The sequence below is a fragment of the Neurospora tetraspora genome (assembly GCF_033439725.1).
Source record: "Neurospora tetraspora strain CBS 560.94 chromosome Unknown B0H65scaffold_4, whole genome shotgun sequence".
In the NCBI taxonomy this organism is placed as follows: Eukaryota; Fungi; Ascomycota; class Sordariomycetes; order Sordariales; family Sordariaceae; genus Neurospora; species Neurospora tetraspora.
Window position 1 is genome coordinate 3,722,478 of NW_026944386.1, and position 26,329 is coordinate 3,748,806.

Here is a 26,329-nt window from a genome sequence, read left to right on the forward strand (position 1 = left end):
TCCTTCATCCATGCAAAGTAAGCTCCAAGCCAACCACCCAGCAAAAGGCAACTCCGGGTCCAGAAAAAAGGAAGACGAGACCTGCACATCCCGTCGCCCCTCTGTTCCCTTTGTTTAAACCTAGGCAAGGCTGATTGCTCAAGAGCACAAAAAAAAAGGAGCAATAATAAAACAACTTCTCCTCCTTCTCCCCAATCTAAAAACCCCGCTTCACCCCCCAATGCGCTTGAATCCTTTCCTTGTATGACCTTAACGAAAACTGACAGGTCAAAAAACAGACATCCTCTCCTTTCCTCCTTCCAGGCAATTTATGCCCCCTTTTTGCCATTCCTCCTATATGATGCTTATGTTTTGGCTTATGTACCTTTTACCTCTCCTCCTCCGTACGGTTCCCTGCTCAATCTCCACTATCCATCCATCCCTTTACGCAAAGCCGAAGTAATCGCTACCCGCGGTAATAGCCTTGAGCAGCTGGCTTCTTAGAGTCTCGTAGCTTTCGTACTCAGGAAGATCAAGTTCTGCGATTTTCAGTCAGCCAATCATATCATTCATATGGGAGCGGGTAGAAAAACTCACGGTTAAAGCAAGTATGAGAGCTAGGAAGGCGATCCTTGCTGCCATAGTCACGATGAATGTTGAATCGGCTGACACCATTCATGCCCTCCAGTTCCTTGAAGCCGTTCAGAGGCACCTTGGATGTGCCCGTGACGAACTGGAGAAGCTTGGCGAGTTCCTCCTTGTCGAAGGACCGGACAGCGCGCCAGAACCACTGGATCTGAGGGGCGCCGGCAGAGTAGTTGTGGTACTCGGTGTTGGCCTTCCAGTCGTCGATGTCGATATCAGGCAGACCGGAAATGAGAAGTTCGAGCTCTTGTTCATTGAAGATTGCGATGAGCTCTTCGGGGATGATCTCGTGGAAGCCTGTTGTTCATTCGTTAGTCATGAATTATAACCTATCATCCAAAGGAGTTGCACTTACCAGTAAGGAATGCCTTCATTTGATCCTTGACCGAGGTGATGAGCTTGTGCTCGACGATCAGACGGACATACTCATGCTTGTTCTCCTCCGTGACAGGGATGTGGCGGCCATTCTCAATCAGATCGACAACCTTGACTTCGCCAAACACGTCGTCCTCGACCGAGAAGGTCTCGGTAATGATGTCGGTGATGTCGTTCTCGAGCATCCAGACAAGTGACTTGTAGTAGTCCGGATCGAACGACTCCATGTCCTTGACCGAGACGGGCTTGCCGAGGATGCGCTTGTAGACCGCACGGCTGAAGTAGCAGTCAAGCAGACGACCCTCGTAAAGGGCTTTGCCAATGATTCTGCCAATGAACTTGAAGAAGGGAAGATGCTCGTCGTTGATAGGACTCAACTTGTTGGGGTGGAAGGTTGTGCGGTCTGAAGACACCGGAACGAAAAGGACGTAGTTGGGGTCAAACATTTGCCTGGAGAGCACCTGGAACCATTCGCGCGTGACACCACCGGCATCGACACCTTCCTCTCCCTGGAAACGAATGTTAAGCTTTCCAAACTTCAACTCCTCGGCCTTCTTGTAGTACAGAGACCGGAATGAATCATGGAAGACGTGCTCACGGCGCACTTGGAGTTGCAATGGAGGGAAAGACTGCCTCGTCTGCTGGTGCTTGGAATGTACGCTACGGTTAAAGTAGTTGCGCTTGTTGTCGAATTCCAAGACCTTCGGATTCTTGACCAGCAGCGAGAAGGTGCCCGACATGAGCTTGGGGTTGTGTCGTACCAACTCGTTGAGGATACGGCGGTGCTCCTCAGTGAAGGTAAAGAACAAGCCGGCAATGCGGTCCTCTGGAGGTGGGCTGGTGAGAAGCATTTCCTTCTGCGAGTTTGCGTTCGACACCGCCGAAGCATCCGAGAGTGTCGTATTCTTGCAAACCACCATCAATGACTCGATGAGCGGCAGGAGAATTGTGGCCACGTTGAGCATGTTGTCGCGCTGCCTAATTGCGCTCAAGCAAGCGCTTAGCTTATCCCACATCGTGCCGAATGTCGGGTTCCAGTAGAGAGAACCCAGGAGATCCTCCTTGGTGTTCTCTCCTTCGGCATGCTTCTTGCTCTTGCTATCAAACAAGTGATCGAGCGCTGTAAGAACACGTAGGAGCTTGTTCTGCTCCGAGGCGCCTGGCGAAAACTTGGCAAGGGCAACGCCCTGGATTTGGGTGCCGGACTCAGCCTTCAAGATGTGAGGAAGCAAGTTGTCAAGATCTGAGAGAATGTTCTCGCTCAAGACCCTAGCTTGGCGGACCAACTCGTCTCCAAATACCTTCTTCGCGCCAGGGATGTTGGAAAGATTCTTGATCGTAGAGATGGTGTTCTGGAATGTCTTGGAGCTGCATTCACGCGCCACGAAGATGTTGATCACCAGCTTGAGATTGTGCTCAGGGATTGTCGGCGGCGTGAGCTGTCGGATCTTCTTTTCTGAATGAACTTCCTTCTCATCAGCCTTTTCCTTGGGCGCTTCTGGCTCCTTGTTTTCTTGATCTTGCTGCGCTGGTTGTTCACTGGAAGTAGCTGCTGGAGCAGACTCAGAAGGCTGCTGGGTCGCCTCCTGCTGGGCGGAGGCCTGCTCGGTCGAGGCTTGCTCTTCGGGGGCCTTGGCCGCTTCACGTTCAGCCGCGGCCTTTTCTTCGGCTTCCTTCTTCTTTTTCGCTTCCTCTTCGGCCTCCTTCCGCCTCCGCTCGATCGCTTGAAGCGGGATGGTGACTTTGTTGAGGAGATCGGCCAGCACCTGCATGACCGCAGAGCTCTCCATAACAAGGTTGCGATCCAGAAGAGTCAACAGAGAGTTGACAGCAAACTTTTGAGCCTTGCCATTGACATCCTTGCCCTTGCCCTTGCGGCTCAGGCTTCGCTTGAGGGTGGATGCGACCGTCTCATGCTCAGTCAAGAACACAGATGGTACATGAGGGTTGAGCTTAGAAAGCTCCACCAAAAGGTCAAGGCATTGCTGAACAATCAACAGCGGCGACACTTCCGAGCTAGCAGGGAACTGACCGTTGTTGTTAGTGCCGCCTGTGAGACTTCGCTTCAAGGGGTGAGGCGTCTTAGCGTCCTTCTCCTTCAGTTGCTTGGCCTTGTAAGAGATCTGGGCAAAGCTACGCTCAACGGCATCCATGTTTGTGCATCCATCTTGGAGAATTTGTAGCAAAGAGGATATGACATCGAGTCGGTTCTGGCGGTTTTCGCACAGGTTGGCGAAAATATTGAAGAGACTGGAGCGAATTGAGCCTTGCTGAGAGACAAACAAGAGGCGGAGGAGGGTAGCAATGCCCTGCTTGTCCAACATCTGAACCACAGTGCGCTTCTGGATCTTTTGGACAGCTCCAGCCCCTGCCTCGGCAGGGCGCTGTGCATCTCTAGAGCGAGAGGCAGCTTGGCCGCCTTGCTGGGCGTGGAGTTGGCGATGGCGCGCCACAAGAGTGCGGGCTTCTGCGGCTAACTCTGGGCCAAGGTGCTCCATGATATCTTCGCCCTGGTCGAGTAGGACCTGCTGGCGGAGACCAGGGGGGAAAGTCAACAGGATGCTTGCAGGATCCATGTCAGCCGGACCAAGGTCTTGGCCGCCTGCTGCGTTTTGCCGTTCCCGACGCCGCTGTTCATGCTGCTCCTGGTGGAGAATCTCGTTACGAAGCTCCTCCGGGAGTGCTTCAAGGAACTCTTGGAAAACCTCGGTATTTTCGCCCTCTTGAGAAACCTGCTCTCGCGCCTGGGATCTCCGGGTGCTGATAGCCTGGGCGATCACCTCGTCCCTGAACTCTTCAGGAAGGGCTTCAAGATACTCGGCGTCGATACCCAGTTCAGTGATATCGATCTGCTGGTTACGGAGAGTGTAGTAGACACGAGCACGTTCATCCTCGGCCTGCTGCTCGGCATTCTCGCCCGCGCCTTGAGTCTCAACGCCTTCCATAGAGTGTGCCTCTTGAGACGCAACATTTGCCTCGTGATCTGCGGCGGCTTGCGCAGCAGCTTGTGCGGCAGCTTCAGCTCGTTCGCGCTCAAGACGCTCACGCTCCTCCGCTTCCTTCTTCTCACGCGCAGCCTTCTCTTCCGCTTCCTTGGCCTCCCTCTTCTTGCGCTCCTCCTCCTGTCGCTTCTTCTTCTCTTCCTCTGCTTTGCGATCTGCCTCCGCTTTACGAGCTTTCTCCTCCTTTTCAGCTTGAATTGCTGCCGGAGTAAGCTTGGAAATGATGAGAGGCGCAAGCTTCTGAGCCTTGTCCTGGTAGCCAAAGCCAAAGATCATCTTAACTTCTTGTTGCCACCTCTCATGTGTAGATTCCGGTGAAAACTGGACGGCTTGATGAGGTTCCTGATAGGTATCGCGCCGAGCTTCAGTGGGGCGAGACTCGCGGGAGTGCGGGGGAGGAATTGGGATGGCGTTGAGTTCGCGGATGATTCCACCTGGTCCATCTGCTGTGAAATGCAAGGCCAAGGGTCCTCCTCCAGCGCTGAGACGCATGTCGGGTAAGTGTTGGACGAGGTCACTGATGAAGGCCAACGGCTCCACCCCCATGCCCATGCCTAGGCCTCCGATCATGTTCGGAGTGATCCCCAGACGAACCAGCTGGCTGTGTGCATGACGAGGAACCTCACGACGAGACTGAGGAAGCAAGAGAGGATTTGTGCCAGACATGACGTCGGCCGGAGGGGGAAGATGTCTGCTGAGATGGGCAGGGCGACGGAAAAAGTTTTGGAAGTCTGAGTAATCGTTAGCACTCTGAACAAGCAAATGATATCCTCGGCTTGAAGAACTTACCAAGCGCGTCACGGTGTCTTCCGACGACGAAAGGACTGTTGGGCCAGGGGCTCCGGGACGGCCGATGCCGATGGTTGGGTTCAATGGCAATATCCCAACCAAGCCCCGATGGCATGTTGGGCGCAAGCAAGTCATCGTCTGCTTATTATGTCAGCTGCCAAATCTGGTAAAGGGACTCGTTCTCAGAACTTACGAAGACCATCGCCGTCGAAGTACATGTCATCATCCATGTCATCTTCGCCTTCATCTTCATCATCTATTTCCGTTAGCGATCTCGCTTATTCTTTACCAAGCATCTTGGAAACTCACCGTCTTCTTCGCCATCTTCATCATCGTCGATATAGTGCCCGTCAAAGTCGCGAATTGGCTCGGCATCAAGATCATCGCCAGCGTTTTCCATAGCGGCTCGCATGATTTCGGGGAAGGTCCGACGGTTGTGAAGTTGAGCCTCCTGCATATTCTGAGCCTCAGCTTCGTAGTCAAGCTCTTCCTCATCCTCTTCATCGTCCTCGTCAGTGCCATCATCCCACGACGCACCGTCGTCATCAATAGCATTGCCCTCTTCATCGACAATGTGAATATCGTCTTCCATGTCATCCATGTCTTCGGAGCCGACTTCCTCGTCCTCATCCTCATCACTAAGCTCCTGCTCGTCATCTTCGTCCATGTCATCATCCTCATCCATGTCATCCATGTCATCATTGTCCTCTTCGTCATCGTTCTCACCCATAATGACCTCGACAACGCCAGGCTGACCGGGCATTCCTCCCATTTCGCCCATCTCGCCGAGGTCGTCTTCATCGTCACTAGGGTTGTCTTCGTTATCCTGTGACATATCGTCGCCATAGTCAAGCTCGTCGTCATACTGCTCATCGTCGTACATGTCTTCATCGTCATCTTCATCTTCATCGGAGAACTCATCATCACGTCCGGGTTCAAGCATGCCCAATGTGGAGTTGCGATAAAGATCAGGCGTCTCCTCGCGATCATCTGTGAGATCTTCAGAGACAGACGACCCGTCGGACAGGAACTCATCCTCTGCTTGATCAGTACCAGCTGTACCCGAAGCAGGGATGAGACCCAATTGACTCATCGAGACTGCAGTCTTTGTGAGCGTTTTGATGACCGCAAGGATGGGCTTGAGCGGAGCCTTGTTGTGCGGGAATGTGAGGTCAATGTCGGCGATGGACGCAGCCAAGGTTGTGAGGTAACCCTTCTCATACATGAGACGCTTCAGCTGAGCTTGAGACCGTCCGATTGACGGATCTGTACCGCGCGGGTTGCTGGGGCGCGATTCTTTCTCTCCTTCGCCAATCATCTGGGCCATCAACTCTGCGAGAGCGTTCATCTTTCCATACCGAATATCAAACGGCTCCCCGGAGACAGAAGCATCCTTGTAGGCGCGAAGTATGGTATCCAGGACAAACCGCCGGATAAAGAGCAAGTCCGGCTCATCGTCATACTCAAACGGCTCATGGGTACGGCTCTGAGGCTTCTCGCCGGTCCTAGAAACAAGGGCAACCAGAACAGCGCGAGCATGCACTGCCGTTGCCGCCTTCTTTCTCATGGCTATCGAATCCGGCACTCCGCTTGCGGGGCTGAAGCAAATAAGATCGTTGAGAAGATAGTTTAGCACACTGGAGCGAGGCTTGACCGGAGCATTCGCCTGAATGGGGGCGGAGCGCTTAAAGTTGATAAACTCAACCTTGGCACGATTGTAGCTCTGTAACAGCTCCGCAAGAGTGTCAAGCAAGAAGCAACGATAGATGAAAATGGGATGATCCTCGGCCTTGAATGAGGACTTTGCCAGTTTCTTCTCTTTCTCCTTCGAGTCCGAATTCTGCTCGTCGCCGGAAGGAGAAGGAGTAGCCTCATTCGCAGGAGTAGAATCAGACTCCGGCTTAGAGGCAGCTGCGGGAGGCGCAGGAACGTTCTCCCTCTCGTCAACCTCCTTATAATTGAGCAACTCGGTCAACAAGAAGTGAACAACACCATCGGGATGTTCGAGAATCGGCCGCTTGAGGTCTTGAGCGGGGGTCTTGGGGGCATCGGGCATATCCTTATCCGCTGCCTCAGTTGAAGGCTTGACGTCACTGATGGTGAGATCTCCTGTTGCTTGCACTGTAGGTTCAACTGAGCTCTCCTTGGGCGAGACACTAGCATCTGCAGGGCGCTCCTTGAGAACTAGGAATGGCGTGCTGCGCAGCGTGCCGTCTCCCAAGTGCGAAACGCCCCGGTTCAGCTTAAGCAGCTCCGTGCTAACCTCGACGAAGGTCTTGGGCGACCGTAGAGCCAAATGCGCTTGGGTGCGCAGGTATGCCTGTGCTTCAAGGCCCGGGGCTGTGCTGGGCCTATGCCTCGAAGTCATGAGGTGCCTAATGTCGGTCTCAAAAATTTGCCGAAGGGTATCTTCGTCTTCAATGATGTGTCGAAGGATCTGTCGGATGTGTTCTGAGATATGAGTCTGCTTGAGACGAGTAGAACCGGCACCGCACAACTGCTTTGTCATAACAAACAACCGTTGCAGATTCTTCTTCTCCCCAACAATCTTGGCTACCGCGTGGTCTCTGGTCAGCACAACGAGGATCCTCAACACCGAAACGGCCAACGCCTCTTCCTTGCCGACGCGAGGCAGAAAATCCAAGAGAGTGGTCAAGAGAGACGAACGGTGTTCGGCCGAAAAGTTGGGCTCCTTCGCCTCAATGACCGGCTCCTCAACTGGATCATCCTCCTTCACGGGCTGTTTCCATTTGATATCAGGAGGCTGCGCGTCTTGGAAAAGCATGATCTCAAATATGAGGAGGATATAGGGAATCCACGGAGGAAGGTTGTCATTGGAGCTTGCCGGCGGCAGCTTAAGGAAGCCGAGATAATCGCCCACGTAGTCTCTCAACATGTCCACGGTAGTCCTCATGAAAGCAGTGTGTTGAAGAAGAAGCGCCAAAAGGTGGGCGTAAGCAGCGATGCTACTGCCATTCTCCTTCAACTCATCTGCGTCGTCAGAGGCAAATGACATGAGCGCATTGGCCAAGATCTCGCCCACTTCCACTCTCTTGTCTTCATTGTCGGTCTTCAGAATGGTGTGCTGGATGAGATCCGCAACCTCAAACACGGCCTCGGGATGAGAGCTAATGACTTCAAGGCAGCGATCGATCAGGGTATCGTAGAGCTTTGCCCTCTCTTCAGCCAGATCTTCCCTGGTGATACGGGGAGCGTTAGATTGACTTTCGGTGGCTGGTTGGTGTGATGGAAGTACAGGCAGTTGTTGTGGTGCCGCCGTAGTGGCGCCAACGTTGGCTTCACGGCTAGTGCCATGCTGGCCTTCGTCAGAGTCGTCAGAAGACGGCTCTGTGACATCTCCGAGTGCTGCTTCACCACTAGCTTCTCCGAGGGGCTGGTTGGGCACCGGATCCAAAGCCATAGGCTCTGAACCCAGCAAATCGCCCACCGGGAAAGTAGGAGTGTTCAACAAGTTACTGAGAGACATCCCTGCCGATGACGAGAGGTTGGGAGATGGCGCTTCCTTGAAAGCATCCTCAGGCGGCACAGGGTTGCGGTTACGGACTAGGTGTGCCTTCTGGAACTTGATGTACTCCTTGGTATCACTCTCTTTACCATTAGCACGATAAAGTGCCTCCAACGCTAGATCGACGTCTACGCCTTGCTCGGTTGCGAGTGCTTCTGCATCCTTGCGCGAGATCCATTTGAAGGGAACGGGCTCGCGGTTCTTGAAAAGAGGCGGTAATGATTCCTTGTCGGATCTAGACTGCGCATTTGACTCCAGGTCGCCGGCTGCGATGGTCTTGATGATGTCAATAATCTTGCTCACTACCGTGCTTGTTGACTTTTCGATGATGTTGGAAGCCCAGATTTCTCGAATAATCGGCAAGATCAACATCCGCAACTCAACAACAAGTTGGTGCGAAAACTCCCGAGTGGTTCGTTCCGTAGGCTTGGGTGCCAAGGCAATCTGGGCCATAGAATCTGAGACGTTTTTGCCACTGACGATGAAGCAGTAGATATCGAGTACTTTCTTCATGCCAATCATTGACAGCTTCGCCTTCGTGGCTTCCTGACCCTCGGTGGCCCCAGCCGACACCATGTCGGCCAACCGTTTGAGCATAACGTTCAGTGCCTCGAAACCCCCGAGCTCCTTAAAGGCGGTGATCACGGGGAGGATAAGGAAAGCCCCTCCGCTGGCAGTACGGTGATTCGTATCAACGACCATTTCACCGAACGTGTGGATCATGATGATCCAGTTATGGATGTCTCTGACCGTCAACTCTGCTTTTGACTGCTGCAGTTGCTTAATCAAGGTTTCCGCCGACGCCTCTGCAATTGCCAGGTGTCGGGAACGGATGTACGGGTCGTTGTTGTTGCGTCTAGGCAACAGCGCCTTGCCGATAGTCTGGAAGAATGGGAAGATGGAAGGCATAAAGGAATGAAGAAGGACCCGTAGGGTCTGGAAGTTCTTGTATTCAGCAGTCGACTGCTCTTCAGGCGTCAACTTCTTACCGTTGGCGGAAGAATCTTGAGCGGCCGAGTCGGTCAGTAGATCCTGCACATCGGTGCGAGAGCCCAAAGAACTGGTTTGGTACGGCTTGTTCTTTAGTGTCCAATGGTGTGGAACGGCACCATTGACCGCTGCCTCTTCCTTCAACACGCCGCGCAACAATGGTCCAAGACTTTGGATCAGACGGATGTAATAGTCATACACGTTGACAGTTGGCATGCTGACCATCTGGCTCCGGTTGGAGTACGGGAAACAATGATACAGAATCTTGATCAAGGTCTGTATGTTGAGCAGAGCCTTCACCGTCTCTGTTCCGATTGAAACGTCCAAGATAAGCTTCTTGTCCGCTGATTCTTTCTCTTGTACGGGAGGCACAGATGAGTCCGAACTGAGGAAAGGTGCAAAGAAAGGCTCCGTAGTTGTGGGATTAATCCGCGGTTGGAGGACCTTGATAGTGTTCTCCATCCTGAATAGTAACGAAGGTAGCCCGACAATCTGGGCGGACTCAATGAGCTGCGAGATGGCCGCGACTAGCATGCGGCAGGCTGGTGTCTCGGCGAAATCGTAGGGAAGGCTGGGAGATTCTGCAAGATCCAATAGGATTTCAATTTCACCAGCAGAGATGAGAGCGCCCTTAAGATGCGAGTTGCTGATGATAGGCTGAAGGAACGTAGAAAGGACTTGAATATAAGGGACAGATGGGGCTTGTGCGGGCTTATCATTACCAGTTGATGAAGAGCTCGCTTCCGCCATTTCCACATCCGCATCGTCTGTGGCCTTGTCTTTGCCTTTACTACTCAATTCAGTAGCCTTCGATGATTCAGCAACCGGGCCAGCAGACGATTCAGGTGCCTCAAGCCTCGCGCCGCATGCTTTAGTGGCATCCATGGTCTTGACCAGGTGCGTGACCCTCGCAATCATGTCGATGATAGCATTAGCGATGGCAGGCCTTAACGCCGGGTGATGGCGGGAGAGTTCGTCAAGACTACTACCAATGGTACTAGGCAGTTCAGGATCGTGCGCCATGCACTGAACATGAGGAGCGCTTTCAAATATCTCCATGTAGCTTGGGATAGCACCAGATGAGAGAACCATCTTCATGCCGCGGTTGTTGAGTGAAATTGAGTTCAGTACCGTGGGAATGATGTTCATGGATTCAGAGGACGGTAGGATGCCATGGGCCGGGGGGAAATCTCGAGGTGCCTCGAGCATTTCTTGAGTCGGTGGATGTGTTTGAGTAGCGGCCTGACCGGTTGAGTCGGGAGCGGCCTCATCCGCACTGGCATCACCTTCACTATCGTCATCGGCTGCATTGCCATCACCGCCGTCACCTGCTCTGGATTGGCGAGGTTCCGGCGACGGTTTCTCAACGGGCATGGACACCGGCCGATTGGTAACAGATTCAAGAAAGGCTTGGATCCACCCAGACTCCGAGATGGCTGCAAAACTCGTAGGGTCGTTGTTGATGAAATCGCTCAGAAGGGTTGTAGCATTTGACCACACGACCGTGCCGAAGAACCGGTTCTGGCGCGCAATCGTGCAGAGGCTACCGAGCAAAGCCGAGTTGTCGACCAGGTTCCTCAATAAGCGCTCTGTATTGGTGCCATCGAAGGAGTACGTATTGGCCATGACATGGTGAATAAACTTCAGGAGCCACTTGAGCGTCTGCTGATGGTAGAATGGAATGCTATAATCCACAAGGGAAGCGTGAAGTTCGGGTTTTGTTCCAAGACCAGCCTCCGTGAGAATCTTGGACTCCCGAACGGTATGGACTATGAGGTTCGTGATGGCGTCCAGACCACCGGCAGCGTTTAGCTGGGAGAAGGCTGTCGGATACGCATACGTCAGACTGTCCAGAAAAGCGAGTACCATGCTATAATTGCGACTGGCAACTGCCGTCCGAAGGTTAAGAATTTCGACGAGACAGTCCATGAGCCCGGCAGTCATCATCTCCTGGCCGATACGCGTAGCCATAGCTATCTGAAGAGTCAACCCGAACAGGTTGCTTCGCCAAGTATCTGCATCCAGCTCGTCTTGGTCATCAACAGCGGCGTCCTCTTTCATCTCCGCCACTGCTATTCTGATGACGTAGAGAAGAATGCCATGATTAACGTTTACGTTTAAAGCCGCCAGGACATCCGAGTGCTTTTCTTGCTGGTGGGAGATGGCCTCAAGCAGAGCCAGCGTGATGCTCTGGAGCCATTTCGGGACTTGACTAGGGTTTCCGTCCGGGGAAGGGGCAATAAGTTCAGCCAGCTGGTAGACAAGCTGAAATTTCCTCGGTTCGTCTTTGTCATACTTGAGGACTTTGTCAATAAAGACGGCCTCGGGTAGGATGTAGGCAAGGTTGGTAATGGCCAGCAGGCGAACGGCCAAGGCCAGCTGACGCTCTCTCTGGGTTCCTAATAACGCCTTGCATATCCTCAAGCGGCTAGTAAACTCGAATTTCATGGCGGCCGGCATGTCGGGCGGACACTGCTTGACCAGATCATAGATGCGTGCCGACTCGATGACAGACCGTGGGATCTCCACCACCTTGGGCCCATCGCGGTCATCCGTAGCTGCTCCCGACGGCTTGAGAGGCGAAACTTCTTCCGAACTTCCGACACGCTGAGAACGGGACGATTGGGACACGTTAATTGAGCTACGACGGAGCGGCGTTGGGGCAGCAGGCGACGAGCTGGTGCGAGGCTCCACAGGTTGAGCCTCCTTGGAATCTCGCGCGCTAGGCTCGACATTGGTTGTGTCGGGATAATACGACATCTTGAGGTCGCCCCAGCTCTTCCACGGGTCCTCTTCGTCGGGGTTGCTCAAAGCAAGGGCCTTGAGGTCGTTGGCATACATGGACGCAACATTCTTGGGGCCATTAGCCTTTTCCTTTTCCTTGTCCTTAGCCTTGGCAGTCGAGCTAGCTGAGGCGGCCGGGGCAGCTGAGGATGACTCCAAGGACTTGACGATGGGTGTCCTGACGAATGGCCGTGCAAGCATTTGCACCTTGTCGAGGTTTATGTTGTAGTGGTTGGCTAACAAGGCTGGGTTGACTGAACGAGGAGGCGAGGGCATGCGCTTGACGGACGCATTATACCTCTGGGCCAGCTCCAAGCCAACCTCAAGAGCGGCCGCTTGAACTTCCAAATATGGGCTGTTGAGAAGACGGTCGATGTGGTGGCTACTCGCATAGATGCTTCTGTTACCGCAGTGCTCGAGCAGCATGCGGGTGAACTTGAGTATAGCGACGAGAAGCTGGCAATCTCCATCCTCCTTGTATCCGGCCTCGACCAGACGCTCGGCGCTCCAAGGCTCGTCGCGGTAGTCGAGTGAGGGTCCGCCCTTATTGAGGAGGACATCACGATCAAAGTCGCGTGTTTGAGGGCCCTTGGATAGCTCGTATGTTGCACATATTGATTCTAGAATGTTATCGAAACGGTTGAGCAGTGGGATCCAGTGGTATAGGTCGCCGCGCGGGAACGGCCACCTTCGTGGGAACTCGTCGAGTCGTTGCGGGATGAGAGGCAGAGGTGCACTCGAGGCTGTCTCGACATAGTCTTTCAGCCAAGGAGACTGGGACACAAGGGTTAGCAAATAAAACATGACAGAAACGGGCAGCAACTTACCAGAGTGTCCCTGTGCTTTTGTTGCATGATCTTGGTAATCTTGCCCATGACTGCGACGCGGCCGGGCCGCTAGGCTAAACGAAAGGTGAAATCTCCCCCTCCACTACCAACACGTCCCCGTTGATTTGATGGACGGCAGCTTTCCGAGGTGAAAGCAAGACAGGCTGCGCAGCTAAATATCGAACAGAAAATAGGTTCGGGAAGCGAGCGACAACTGGTTCGGATATGTCAGTGAAGGCGTTCTTCCAGGAGGGAGAAGCGGGAAGTGGGCGTGATGGTGGTGATGGTGGTAGACTGAGAGAGGCCGAGTTTCACAACCGTGAATCCGTGATAGGTTGGCACGATTACGCACCTGGTCGGAGAACTCTAAAAGACGAGTGCAGGTCGTCCTTTGGTGTTCCGATCTTCCAGAGGCCGCGATGCCGGTGGTGCGTGAGAGTCGGTTGTTGGTGGGTATTAAACAGCCGTCGTCGTGATGATTTGGGTTGGGCGAGCGGGTTGTTGTTGTTCTTGTTCTTGCGAGAGACAGGAGCTCAACCCGAACAGAATGTCCTGAGAAATGGTTGGAAGGCACACTGGCAGGCCTGCGGCGGGTGCGGGGCGAGAACCTGCCGCTTTCGAAAAGAAGCACGTCCCACTTGCAGGGCAATCACTGCACAATGCGCGTTTGCTCGTCTTGCCTACCAGTAGGTACTTCAGCAAAGATGCTCCAACTTTTACTTTTTCGCGACGTCCGCACAGAAAGAGCGAACGATGGGAGGGTGCAGTTGAGGTTGTCTGCGGTGATCGTGGAGGTGGATGATCGGGGCAGGTGGTGTTGAGGTCGGGTTAGGTTGGCAGTTGCAAAGTTTCGATGGAGGGGATGTCCGGTTGAGCCAGTGACGGGAGTGCAAGTCAGCGACATGTCGGGAAGTTTCCCTGGGTGACATGAGTGAAGTCCCGTCGCTACGGTATGCTACCGCGCGTACCGTACTGTAACAATGGAAAGAATGGAAAGCCACCGTGACAAAGTTCCTTCTTAATATACAAGTCACTACTAGACTAGTACCTTTCCGCTTCTGTTGTCAGTCCCCTCGTTGGCCCGAGAAAAACTTTTGGAATATGACGGCAACTGTTGGTCACTACTCTGCCGTTGTCCCATGTTATCGGGATAAGGTAAGGTAGGCAGGTACCAGCTGGGATAAAGCTTGGTGGGCTTCCACTTGGATTGCTGCGTCGTACATTTGCTTGTTGTTACGGTACTTTACACACCGTAGACAATGTTAAGCCCCATGACAGCAGAACTGAAAACTTTCAAACTATCGCGTAATTACGTTTCCGTCGTGGTTCTCTCATATTAAAGGGAATGTCCTTACACCGTATCATGCGTATGTGCTGTATGGAAGGGCCCAAGAAGGTACCTACCTTAATCGTAGGTAAAGTTACATCATCCATCGGCGTGGTCTGTAAAGACTAAAGAAAAGTACATACATCGTGAGAGAGGTGGGGCAAGGCTCTGAGAGATGTCGTCAACTTCGACTTGGACTCTCGAACGATCTAACAAGAGCTCATTCACAGCGTTCCCTTCCTTCCAGAGACTCATGACATGCAAATACAAAAGATATGATACTGCGAACAACTTGTATTAGACCTTCTGTCTTACTGATATGCTGGTCTTGAGGTTACTCGTATGCTGGAAATTTCCGCTTGTCCCTTCAGCCCCACCTTGAGCCGGTTTCTTACGTCGAGGTTGGAGGCTCTGGAGAAGCCAAAGCGGGCACTTCAGCGGACGGCCGGGGCAGGCTGGAGCTGGCGGGGAGATCGGAATCCACTGTCTCCAACAAGGCTTCGACAGGTTGCAATTCGAGCTGGAAGCCTGGGCCGGGCTGACACTGCAAGGCGAAGGAGACCCCACTTTGATTCACGACGTCGATGTCTTGGCAGAATGGCTCGTGCAGAGGTACAAGGGTACTTGTGATGCGAAACCGCCTAGGGCTATGGGTCCTTTCGGTACCGCCTAAACTTGTGGCCGAAAAAGTCCGCGAAATTTCCACACCCACATTTTCCAAAATCGACTTTGTGACCGCCGCCAGGACCGCCATCACAACCTCGCAACCGCACCGTCAACGATCCACGACGAGGTGAGTACATTCGCGTTTTTGCCAATCCCCCATTCCCACCATCCGCCCGACGAGGAGAAAGTTAGTAGTTTCGCACGCTGGCGTGCCTCTTTCGCAAAACTCAATCCCCCTCGAACCCGACGACGAACAACGATCGATCGACAGCAAAGGCGGCATAGCTAACCACCATCGACCGCTCCAGGAACCGGCAAAATGGGTATCTCCAGAGACTCCAGGCACAAGCGCTCCCACACCGGTGCTAAGCGCGCGTATGTTTATCCCACCCCATCTTGAAATGCTGTCTGTAATCCAGCTAACGTGTGTCTGTCTGCAGTTACTACCGTATGTATACTTAATAATATTCTCGAAGGTCCGCTTGGGAGGTCAATGTTCTTGCAGAAATGCAGAGCTTGACTGAACCCCATGCGTTCTGAGCCTGTTTTGACGCGTACAAAAGAAACCATTTCTGACAAACGCGGCAGGGAAGAAGAGAGCCTTCGAGTTGGGTCGCCAGCCCGCCAACACCCGTATCGGTGCTAAGCGTATCCACACCGTCCGCACCCGCGGTGGCAACCACAAGTACCGTGCCCTCCGTCTCGACTCCGGTAACTTCGCCTGGGCCTCCGAGAACTGCACTCGCAAGACCCGTGTGATCGTTGTCGCGTGTAAGTTTTGGCTCTCATGTTTCAGGTCAGGAGACCATGTTTAGAAGCTGATATTGTGACTTTCTAGACCACCCCTCCAACAACGAGCTCGTCCGTACCAACACCCTCACCAAGTCCGCCGTTGTCCAGGTCGACGCTGCCCCCTTCCGTCAGTGGTACGAGGCCCACTACGGCCAGCCCCTCGGTCGCCGTCGCCAGCAGAAGCAGGGTCAGGTTCTTGAGGAGGTCAAGAAGTCCAAGTCTGTCGAGAAGAAGCAGGCTGAGCGCTTCGCCGCCTCCGGCAAGGTCGACGCCGCCCTCGAGAAGCAGTTCGAGGCCGGTCGTCTCTACGCCGTTGTCTCTTCCCGCCCCGGCCAGTCCGGTCGCTGCGACGGTTACATCCTCGAGGGTGAGGAGCTCGCTTTCTACCAGCGCAAGCTCCACAAGTAAACGTCTCGCCCCTGCCGGGAGGAGTTTGCTGTGCCAGGAGGATCAAGGAGGAAGATGGATTGATGGGTCAAGGCTCGCGTCGGCTGTCCGCCCGATTGTCGAGTCTGTCGTGTCCGCCGTCATGCGAGCCATGCGCAGCGGTACGAGGACCAACATGTGGTTCCCCGTTGTCTGAAAAAAGATGACGGCCCACTGCTTATTCCCTTTCGCTGCTTCATTTCTTCGGTAAAAGGCATGGAATGGGGTTTATAGGGCAACGGGATAATGAGAGATACCATGACAATTCACAGCCACCCGAGTCAATCCAAACCTTCACTTCACTGATATCCTGAAAATGTCGTATTATGTGATGTATGATGCCAGGTTTTGAGGAGCTCAGATATGGAATCATGATCCTCGTAGACATTTCGAATCAGGCTACACGTGCTTTCGAAAATGCAAAGGGGTTACAGCAGCACCAGCAGCAGCAGTTGTTCGATGCCCTCTTCTAAATCGTGTAAACTCAACGATTGCCCTATGATGTCTACCTCCGCCCTGTCTGGTCAAATTAGGCTCCGGGGTTAGACTCGATCTGCCTTTCCTATGTGCTAACTAATTCTTCGATGGCTTCTGACTTATCTTAACCGCCCATCTCACTTGTTCGATGTATACATTCATCCACAACATACTCCCACCTTATCGAACACGTTTAACAAAACAAACAAGCACGCCATAAGCTCCGGACTTGAACACGGAAGTGAGCCAAGGAGGAGCGAGCGAGCGGGCGCACAACATCCAGCCTGGGCTGTGTGTGACCTTGAACCTACCTAAATTCCTCAACACCAGTGAAGAAATCCAGTCTGTCTGTCGTTCGTCGTACATACAGCCAGCCGTATTGATATGGGTATGGGTATGGGTATGGGTATGGGTATGGGTACGGGTATGGCTTCATAGAATCGTGACCCCTTTCTCCTCAGTCCTCTCTCTACCTACTCTCCTCGATGTTCGTTCTCTTTCTATTCCATCATGATCATGATTGTGGTTGTAAGACCTCGTGCATAACCCTGATCTCTGCTTCCTACCTACCTTCTAGGCTCTCCTGCTCTCTGGGAACTGATGAAGCTCTTCTACAATGAAATGGACAAAAGAAGGCACGAGGCACAAGGCACAAGGCACAGCTATCCCTCTCTCTCTGACTTTTTTTTTAGATGGGATAGACGGGATATGCACCAACAGACAGCAGAGAGAGGTCCAGGGGAAATAAGGAAGAAAAAAAAGAAGACGAAAGACGATAGACAAGAATCAATGTACCGACGCAAGTAAGTAAGTAGACACTAGTCTAAGCCATGAGGAGAGTGTAAAATGTAGACTAGGAATTAAGTATGTCTTTCTTGTTCATCTTGTTCACCAGCCTTGAGAACTAACACTTCATCAAACTGTGTAGGTGGTAGGTATCCCGGGTAAGATAAGGTGGGTTCACAACGCCCTAGTAGACTAGGTACGGGTTGGTATGTAGGTAGGGTAGACCGTAATATCCAAGGAAGGGTAGAGCCTATATCATAATATCGCACTTTTAAAAACAATTTCATCTTACACTTGGAATCGAATAAGATATGCTTTCTCATGGGGGGCGTCACTGTACTGTACTGTATATTATGCTCTTATGCTCTCTCACTCATGCTTTCCGTGTCATCCCTCCTTTCCCCTCGTTTTGTGTCCTCTCTCTCTCCTCTATATGTGATACCAGTGCCAGTACTCAATGTGAATCTCTTCCTTCCTTCCTTCCTCTTCTTCCTCTTCTCCTTCTTCTCCTAAACAAACGCCATGATAGTTCGAGGTTGACAAGACAGGGACTAAACAACAACAGTATGGAAATCCATGCCCAATACGCGTGCAAAAAGCAAACCGAAGCCAAGCAAAAGCAAAGCTATGATTCTTTTAGTTTGCCAACAACTTCGTCTAACTTCTCTCTTAGACGACGGACGATGACAAGACAACAAGGCTAATTGTCCAACAACAACAACTACTATTAGACACCACACCGTATTCCATACCACATACCACATACCACACATACCACAATCCTCGATCAAGCAGCCGTCACCTGCCTCTTGAGATCCGCCCACTTCCTAGTAAGCGTTTCATGAGCCGAGTTAATCTGCTCACAACATGAGTTAGCATTCTTTTCATTGTCCCACTTCAGTTTCCTCTTGTCATCGTGCCAAGAACTTACCTCAGCATACTGCAACTTAGTCTGCACCAACTGCTCCTCCAAATCCGCCAACTCCTTCTCCAGCTTCAGGTTCTCCTCATGCACCTTTTCATTCCTCTTCATCAGATCGTCCCTCTCCAGATTCCACTTATTCTCCAGCTCCGCCGGCTGATGCTCAATCACCACCCTCAGCTCCTTCACCTGGCCCTTCAGACTTTCATTCTCATCCTTGAGCTCTTCGTTCTCCACCTTCGTCCTGACCAGCTCCGTCGCAAGCGAGGTTTGCTCGCGATCCACGGCCTCGATGCGCTCTTCGAGTCGGCGCACCATGACCGCGTAGTTGGTGTTGGCCTTCTTGAGATCCTGGAGTTCCTGCTCCCGCTCCTTCTCGGCCTTGGTCTTTTCCTCCCACTCCTTGCCGTACTCCTTGAGCAGCTCGGCCGTGATCTTGACGTCGCACGCGTCGCGGACGAGCTGGTCGGCGCGGTAGACCTCCTTGTCGATGCTGGCGGAGCTGGAGCCGAAGAAGCCGTTCTCGAGGATGGAGTTGGACGACGGGGTGGCGTCGATGTAGACGTCGAAGAGACGGTCCTTGAGGAAGGTGGTGAGTTGCGACATGTCGGACATGCCGAGCAGGGCGGTCGCGTTCTTTTGCATGAGCACGATGCCGAACTTGATGATGGCCGAGAGACCCTCGGAGAAGATCAGGTCGTAGATGCGCAGGACGAGCTGCAGGGGGAAGCGGTAGGCGAACAGGGTGAGGAACCACTGGGTGGCGTAGAGGTGAGGGGAGATGCCGCGCCGATGAAGGTGGCAGTAGAGAGCGGGTTCGAGGTCTTCGAGGAGGCGCTCAAACTGGTAGAGGCACTTGTGCAGACCTGGCATGTCCTGGATAAAGAGCTCGCGGAGGTGGTATTGGTTCATTAGTCGTACCAGCAGGCAGAAGGCCTCCTCCTCGGGCATGTTGAAGAGAAGAGGCATGACGAGGAAGTTCATGCCCTGGGCATAGCCGACGCCTTCGTCAAAGAGAGCATAGGCCTTGCACACGCCAAAGAGGCCCTCTTGAAGCCCTTGAGCGGCGGCAAATTTGGAATAGCTCGTTCGAGCACCCAGATCCCTCCTAATGACCTTTTCGAGCCTCGATAGCATTTCCTTGTCTTCCTTCTCCTTCATCTTGCGCTCCGCCGCGGCAAGAGCCTGGGCCTTGACGAAGGCTTCCGAGTCTTTCTCTGACGGGGAAGGAGCACCGGTGCCGTTAGGTCCAGACTTTTCCGAGTGAACTGACGAAGCGGAAGAGGGCGTATCCTTGCCGCTCGCCTTGCCGTTACTTAGAGATATTGAGGCATTGCTCTGCCTGTCACTTTTCCTCTCCTTGTCTGTACCCCTCGCTACCAAGTCCCGGTAGACTGTTTCCAGTTCCTCATTCTTGCTTTGTGCCAGAACCTGCCAGATAACTCCGCGAATAGCGCTGGGGATACCCTTTGCGATGGCCTCCTTCAACTGCTCAGGGCTTGTCCTAGCAACAGCTGCGGGACCTTCATAAACGACCGTCTGCCACAAATCCCAATCCACAGGAGCATCGGAGCCCGCTGGGCCAGCAGTAACCCCGGATGCCGTACCAGGTGCGAGAGCCGGGTTGGGGGTTGGTGGAAGCGGCGATGGAGGGGGTTGAACTGCTTCCTTCTCCTCAGAGGTAGAGCTCTTCACTTCATCGTCTCCCGTGGGCGCACTGCCCTCCTCCCTTAGACGCAATTGCTTAAAGCGGTCCTTCAGAGTGTTCTTGTTCTCCTCATCAACCTTGCCCAATGTTCCCTCTGGATTACTGGAAAGAGTCGCGACAGAGCTGGCGGTATTCCGTCTTGTACCAGTTGTGGCGGCTGGTGGTGGGGGAGGGTTGGTTTGCTCCTTTGACGAACTCCTGGACAACCAGGAAAAGGGGCTAGTTAGTTTCCTGGTGACGGGAGGCGGTGGTGCTGGAGTAAGGGCGGCGGGCGCAGGCGGAGGTGGAGCGGCGGCAGCCACAGTAGCGGCCACGGGTGGGCTTTTTACAGCTTCGTCGGTAGCGGAGGGAGACCACGGCATGGCGGGCAGAGCACTAGTTATACTGCTTATTGACAGCTTCTTTGTTGATGAAGGCGCCGTATCAACGGTTTTTTCTGGACTCCTTTGTCAGTATATCCTATATCTGGCTGTGCGCACAACCTTGACGTACCTGTGTCTCCAATTGTAGAATTATCATTCAGGCTTACATCGTCCAGCGATGCAGCTGAGAAAGCGGACGCCTCTGAAACCTTGGAAGCATGCGAAATCCGGTGTAGCGACTTGCTTTCCTGCGCCTGTGCCGGGGTCTCGAAAACCTCTTCCTGCTCCTCCTCCTTGTCCTCTGTCGTCTTGGGAACTTGGGGGGTTTCTGTAGTGTGGGAGACGGCGTCGTGGTCGGAATCGGCGGCGGAATCGTCCATTGATGGGGAGCGCGGGCGATTAAACGAGGAAGAGCGTTTTGTTAGGGACCTTACGGAACCTGTGTCGATGGCATCTTCAAAAGTATCCTGCATGATGGGAATAATTCAGCACTTGCTCGTACTCTTGTTGCTTTGCGCATCTGGAAGGTTGGATTGCACTTGTCCTCCCCAGGGGCAAGTAAGGGAGACTTACGGTGTCCTTGTCGTCTGTGTCGGACAAGTCAGTGGGAGCGAGAGAGGCTGGTCGCTGGTGGTCGGGCTGAGCGTCCTTGTTCTTTGTCTCTGTTTCCTCTCCCTCTTTCTCGTGCTCGTTGGTGACCTCCTGAACCGTCTCCTTGGGGACCTCTTTGGTAGCGACCTCCTCGTGGGCGGCAGCAGCCCCTTCCTGTACTTCGGATGCCGACATTGTTTTCTTCGGTGGTATCCCAAAAATAGGTCGCGTTCAGCTACGGCTGCTCTTGCTCTAGACAATATACCAGGCGGCGATACAAGGACGGGCGAGAGCGGGCGACAGGTTGTGGTGGTTGCGGCGGTGGTGGTGGTAGTGGTGGTGTTTATGCGGCAGGACGAGTGGCCATTGATGTGCTGGATGCTCAATGGCGGAGAGGGACAGAGGGATAGACACCCCTCACTCGACTCGCTTTCGACTGGCCGACGATGGGTGATCAATGACGGGGCAAGTGCTGCAAACAGGGTCGCTTTCGAGTTGCCAAAAGATAAGACAATAACTGGCAGTGGGTAGTTGTTAAGAAGGAATGTCGGGACTCGCTGCTGTGGTCGTGATGCGAATTGTGTGTGGACTGAGGAGTGCAGGTGCTTGTAAGTAAAATGTCCGGTCGGTCAGTGTGTCGTCCCCTGAAAGATTACGGGGTACAGTGTACGCCAAGGCTGCAGCAGTTGAAGGTCCAAAATGGGCCGATGTCAAAGTCGCGGGTACCTGACAAACTAACAGGCGCCTACTCCACCACACATCCACTGCAGGTTGTTTACCGTACTTTTGTCATTCACGGACCTGTTCACCGCACTTGCTCAGGATTGTTCTCTAGATGCCCAGGGCCGCCATGATTGCAGGATGAGACGGGAGCTACGTAGGAAGAAGAGTTCAGAAAGTCTGAACAAAGTCTTTACTATCAACATGACAGACATACAGCGAGCACGGCGGGAGACAGCAGCTGTCCGCATTGCAGCCCTTCCGTTGTTACTTTTACGTACAGTAACATACATACCGCATACCACGGCATTGAGCTGCAATTAACCCTACCAGGTAACTCCTTTTTGAGTTTTGACATCCAACGGACTTCTCCAAAGCTACAAAGCCCAACATTGATCTCCAAGCCAAAACAAGCCACCCGATCGCCAGAATGCAAACACGTTCATGGCAAAACAGTGAAACATCTTACATTCGACCGCGATGATTCGATGCACATCTGGTTGGCGTCTGTGAAGTGCGAGATGGTGCATCTACAGCGGGACAAAGTCTAGAATGGGAGGAACATGGGGGGTTCCAATGGCATGTGCAGCGGTTTTTCTGAAACGGATGAGGAGCATGGATATGCTCAAATGCACCAATCAGCGATTGCAATGGAATGTCTTGGTGAATGCATCGTTCCTTTCTCCCCCCCTTTGACACCATCTTCTCCAGACACACGCACACATAGTTCATCTGATATTCCCGGATATATCTGCTTGATCGACGACGGAAATCCCATTGCCCCAACCCACGATACCAATGCCTCATAGGGTTCATGAATCAAGTCAAACCCCCCAAGTCCGTTCCGTTCATCATCAAAAGTCAAAAACCTGAAAACGGTCAAGACGGTATTGCCCATTTGACCACAACTCCGCAAACGAACAAGGTTCGGGATCCGCCTATGCCCTCGCCTTGCCCTCCTCCTTTCTATAGCCAAGAACCGAGATGCGAGATCTGGTTGCCGTCTGCCATACGCCATGGGCCATGGCAGCCCCGTGCAACCAGCCGCCTTCTAGAATTGAGAGAATCTCTCTTCTCTCAGGCTCAGAAACCCCCCTGTTCTGTTCCCGGCCCCTTGTTCTCTTCTATGGTTGAACTCTTGGCGCCCCCTTTTTTGCAAGTGCTGAAAGACTGGGGTCCGAAAAGGCATGTAAACAATCGGAACACGGCTTCATACCCAGGCGAGACACTCTTCGATATCTGGTTATGCACTCGACTGGGGGAATTGAAAAAAGCTCCAGGCTTATAATTCTAGAGAAAGAATTCCATTTCCAGTTTTTTTAATTGCTCTTTTTCAGTGTTGTTGTGCTGCTGCCGACATAGCAAAATGGCAGGGTCCAAGTTTTTGGCCTTCTTTCAACACAAGTTAAACCGGGTACTAAATATCACAAAAAAACAAGCAAAAGCATGGAAATCACTGATTCCACAAGTATATTCACCATTTCAACATCTTAATCATTTTCAGTCACGTCAAAGGCATTTATTCGCGAGGCATGAACTTATTTTCATTGATGCCAAGTCGTTCAGTTGTCTTTATCCACGTCCCCTCAAGTGTCCGAAGAGAGTCGCGATGTGAGCGAGATAAAAGTATTCTTCTCACCCACCTACTTACTCCCTTTCATCCCCTGTCGCGATCCCATGATCAAGTGCCGATTTCGTCAGACAGATAAGGCACGGCACGATCTTTTCTTTTCGTCCTTTCTTTGAAAACCTAGAGGTGGTTGTAAGCCCCTTTACTTGCAATTCCAGTAGCTCTGGATATGCGGAGCTGCAGCACGAAGGAGGAATGGTTATGAAAGAATACCGCTCGAAAAGTGTTACTCTCGTTATGTTCCCTAGGAAACAGGGTGTTTGCTCCTCAGCTGGTAATCATCGAGAACCTGGTTGGCTGGGTGAGAACCTTGGCGGCACTTCGGTGAAGCCCTCGGTGAGGATTTTGCTCCGCTTCCTACCCAGAACCTTGGTGTTGTTGCCCGATAAGTTCCACTTTTCCAACGAAACTGCTGTTGGAACTCCAAGATATCGTGAGATTGGAGGAAGCCGAAATCGCAGCAAATGACCCAAGACTTTGTGTTACTCCAACACAACAAACGGATTGCAAGATTTCTGACGATTCACTCTTCTGCCCGTCTTCACCACAAACCTTTTCCATCACCAGACCTGAACCCGAACCTGAACCTGAATCTGAACTACACCCACCCACCCCTTAACCAGAACAGCCCTTCTCCTGCCATTATTCCAACCAGAGAACCCATGATCTCCTCAATTTCAGTCCACCCGGTTGAACGCTTGTCCAACAGCTACCACTCCGTGATTCCACACGCGTTCGGTCCAGCGCCAACGGCCGGCAACCGACTGGAACCCCACGTGGCCTCAACCTCCAAAACTACGCCATGAACAGCATGCTAGACCGAATCTCCTGATTAATGTGCCGACGCCGGAGTTGTTCTGGGAGCGGCCATAGGAGAGACGGACGCGCGAATTGCCGATCGGGTATCCCTGCATCTGGTTGATGGCCACCTCGGCGGCATGGCGATGGACGAACTGGACGAAACCGCATCCCTTGCCGTGAGGGATCCTGAACATCATTTCTCCTGCCGTTATTCCGGCCTGAAATCCTACGACCACCATCACCAGTTGTTGAAAATACTCCAGTGAGGAACACTGCCTCACGTGTCCCGGCACAACAAGAGCAAGCAAGAGGGGAGACCAGGAACAATGGCACTACCAACCGGGTACAGAAAAACGGCCATGATGCCATGTGGTTTCCAGGCGCTCAAGAATTCCTCGGCAGTGGCTAAGGCTTTCGGTAATACGACGCTGGGGCATGATGTGTGGTGGTCCTGGTCCAGGACCCCAAGCTCTTGTTGCCGTGATGTTCTCAAAAGGAAGATATGGGCGACCCGCTCCCTCGGAGTTCCCCTTGGAACTCGGATAATAGTTGTGCTGGGGACCATGCTCGGGACCCGGCAATCGAAGAAGGGCCTAGAAGAGATCTTTGCAGCTCCCCTTACTTTGGCAATACTTCAGCTTCGAGCTCTCCCGCAGCCCATGGTCGACGCCAACACAGACCGTTACCAACAAGCCAGCCGGCCAGCACGGGTACACGATATTCTACTCCCGTCGAGCCACGACGGCCATGGAACTCATCTTCAACCAGCACTTAATGGACAACACCATGCGCACATTCAAATACGATGACAGGAAGCTCCCACTGGGAAAGCTCAGCAAGGCCACCATTACGCATGGTTTCCAGCGCTAAAGAATCTCTCCAAAGCCTTTTACCGACCCTTCCAAAGCTTCTGAGTACATAGTACGGTGCTCATGCTCCCCACGCCGCCAGCGCCATGATGGCTCCTGTCCCGCCCACGCGGCCAACCTTCAGTGGGAGTCCCCTCCCAACGTTTTATCCCGACCGATCAGCATTTGAAGCAAGAGATCCAGCTGCTCGAAAATTTGAGCGGCCCATCGGTGAAGCTTGAATCGATCCGTCATCTTGAACCACTCAAACCAACATCAACGTTTGGTTGTGAGGCAAGTTTCGTTTAACCGAAACCGCGCCCCAGCCTTTTTTCGGAACCAGAAAAGAATCCACGAACCTGAACATGTCTGCTCGCCGCTACACCATCGACGAGCTCAAGGAGCTTCACCAGCCAAGTATGCCGGCGCTTCAAATGACGATTCATACCACACAAAGAGAGGGTACGACAGTCCTTCTTACCACCGCCAGTTCACCAAGCATATGCCAGGCCGCCAAGTTAGGAAAAATGACGTTCAAGATCCCTCCCGGCAAGTACACTACCGCTACCGCTCGCACCGTGGATTCTTCTGGCTCAACGCCCATCACAGCCACCCAAGCGGCCCAACCATCGTCTCGCAATGATATCGACATCAGTAGCGAAGACGAGGAGGGGGTGCAGCTAGTCCTAAACAGACCGTTACCACCAAGCCGGCCGGCCAGCACGGGTACACGATATTCTATTCCCGTCGAGCCACGACGCTCCAATATGGGTGCTCGTCGCAACAGTCCCAGAACGCCCAGCCAGCAAATAGTACACCCTTCTCCGTGTATGACCTCAAGCTCGTCTTCACTGCCAGGAGCGTCATGGATGACGTCCGCGACCGCGATGTTATTGTTGACCTTGAAACCGACTTTTTTGAGTCCTTCGACAACTTTGAGTTCGAGGTGGATGCGGGTTTGTCCAGTTCGTCCATCGTCATGCTGCCGAGATGGTCACCACTGCCAGTTTACGAAGCAGATGCCACGCCGCCAAGTTCGCTTCGTCAAGTCCAAGATTTATCCAGCCGGGTGCAGCAAATCACCTCTGATTTCGAAGCCGAGCGAAAATTTTTGTCTTTCCGGTCCGAAGTTTCTGCGATTAGCACGTGCGGAATGAAGAGGGATTGCGAATTCGACGTGTTCACTGGATGGAAAATGCGGCAGGACTCCTCATTTCAAGATGATTGAGCGGCAGGACAGACTTCAAGATGATTCATGTTCACGAAGATTTTAATACTGGGCGGCAACAATCTTATTTCGATATCAGCTCAGGTGCAGAGGTGCTTGCCCCTGATTTGGTCTGAACTTTCTAGTGT

The 26,329-nt window shown here is 52.9% G+C and overlaps 5 protein-coding genes across 5 annotated transcripts; 2 read left to right on the plus strand and 3 right to left on the minus strand.

The window, feature by feature from the left end:
* Positions 1-256: 256 nt before the first annotated feature.
* Positions 257-13,334, minus strand: B0H65DRAFT_206939 (uncharacterized protein). Its single transcript, XM_062821878.1, has 8 exons — positions 13,270-13,334; positions 12,918-13,131; positions 5,100-12,864; positions 4,984-5,046; positions 4,791-4,928; positions 980-4,732; positions 577-921; positions 257-518 (listed from the first exon to the last, which is right to left on the minus strand). Exons 2-8 carry the CDS (start codon positions 12,963-12,965, stop codon positions 424-426), a joined length of 12,207 nt encoding a protein of 4,068 aa, XP_062682078.1. The 5' UTR covers positions 12,966-13,131; positions 13,270-13,334; the 3' UTR covers positions 257-423.
* A 1,895-nt stretch (positions 13,335-15,229) lies between these two features.
* On the plus strand, positions 15,230-16,110 carry B0H65DRAFT_549164 (ribosomal protein S8e/ribosomal biogenesis NSA2; the record flags this gene model as incomplete). The annotated part of the gene is made up of 4 exons (XM_062829631.1): positions 15,230-15,285; positions 15,351-15,358; positions 15,499-15,681; positions 15,749-16,110. 4 exons carry the CDS (start codon positions 15,230-15,232, stop codon positions 16,108-16,110), a joined length of 609 nt encoding a protein of 202 aa, XP_062682079.1.
* A 1,605-nt stretch (positions 16,111-17,715) lies between these two features.
* On the minus strand, positions 17,716-21,559 carry B0H65DRAFT_466751 (rab-GTPase-TBC domain-containing protein). The gene is made up of 4 exons (XM_062826875.1): positions 20,957-21,559; positions 20,514-20,850; positions 18,323-20,457; positions 17,716-18,247 (listed from the first exon to the last, which is right to left on the minus strand). The coding sequence occupies exons 1-4, from the start codon at positions 21,167-21,169 to the stop codon at positions 18,179-18,181; spliced, it is 2,754 nt and encodes a 917-aa protein (XP_062682080.1). The 5' UTR covers positions 21,170-21,559; the 3' UTR covers positions 17,716-18,178.
* A 2,346-nt stretch (positions 21,560-23,905) lies between these two features.
* On the minus strand, positions 23,906-24,980 carry B0H65DRAFT_539750 (uncharacterized protein). Its single transcript, XM_062829123.1, has 3 exons — positions 24,920-24,980; positions 24,748-24,895; positions 23,906-24,553 (listed from the first exon to the last, which is right to left on the minus strand). Exon 3 carries the CDS (start codon positions 24,492-24,494, stop codon positions 24,120-24,122), a length of 375 nt encoding a protein of 124 aa, XP_062682081.1. The 5' UTR covers positions 24,495-24,553; positions 24,748-24,895; positions 24,920-24,980; the 3' UTR covers positions 23,906-24,119.
* Positions 24,981-25,019: 39 nt separating this feature from the next.
* B0H65DRAFT_589086 (uncharacterized protein) lies at positions 25,020-26,257 on the plus strand. The gene is made up of 2 exons (XM_062831016.1): positions 25,020-25,647; positions 25,761-26,257. Exons 1-2 carry the CDS (start codon positions 25,339-25,341, stop codon positions 26,199-26,201), a joined length of 750 nt encoding a protein of 249 aa, XP_062682082.1. The 5' UTR covers positions 25,020-25,338; the 3' UTR covers positions 26,202-26,257.
* The last annotated feature ends 72 nt before the right edge of the window (positions 26,258-26,329 follow it).

What these genes read in the sequence shown, in the direction of transcription:
- B0H65DRAFT_466751 (XM_062826875.1), bottom strand. Translation starts at nt 21,169, where the DNA reads ATGTCGGCATCCGAAGTACAGGAAGGGGCTGCTGCCGCCCACGAGGAG. An exon ending in TTCTACAATTGGAGACACAG is followed by an intron (nt 20,458 to 20,513) that starts GTACGTCAAGGT and finishes AAAGGAGTCCAG; the next exon opens with AAAAAACCGTTGATACGGCG. An exon ending in CTAAGTTGCAGTATGCTGAG is followed by an intron (nt 18,248 to 18,322) that starts GTAAGTTCTTGG and finishes TGTTGTGAGCAG; the next exon opens with ATTAACTCGGCTCATGAAAC.
- B0H65DRAFT_539750 (XM_062829123.1), bottom strand. Translation starts at nt 24,494, where the DNA reads ATGGCATCATGGCCGTTTTTCTGTACCCGGTTGGTAGTGCCATTGTTC.
- B0H65DRAFT_206939 (XM_062821878.1), bottom strand. Translation starts at nt 12,965, where the DNA reads ATGGGCAAGATTACCAAGATCATGCAACAAAAGCACAGGGACACTCTG. An exon ending in CTTCGACGGCGATGGTCTTC is followed by an intron (nt 4,929 to 4,983) that starts GTAAGTTCTGAG and finishes CATAATAAGCAG; the next exon opens with ACGATGACTTGCTTGCGCCC. An exon ending in AAGACACCGTGACGCGCTTG is followed by an intron (nt 4,733 to 4,790) that starts GTAAGTTCTTCA and finishes ACGATTACTCAG; the next exon opens with ACTTCCAAAACTTTTTCCGT.
- B0H65DRAFT_589086 (XM_062831016.1), top strand. Translation starts at nt 25,339, where the DNA reads ATGTCTGCTCGCCGCTACACCATCGACGAGCTCAAGGAGCTTCACCAG. An exon ending in GTAGCGAAGACGAGGAGGGG is followed by an intron (nt 25,648 to 25,760) that starts GTGCAGCTAGTC and finishes TCGTCGCAACAG; the next exon opens with TCCCAGAACGCCCAGCCAGC.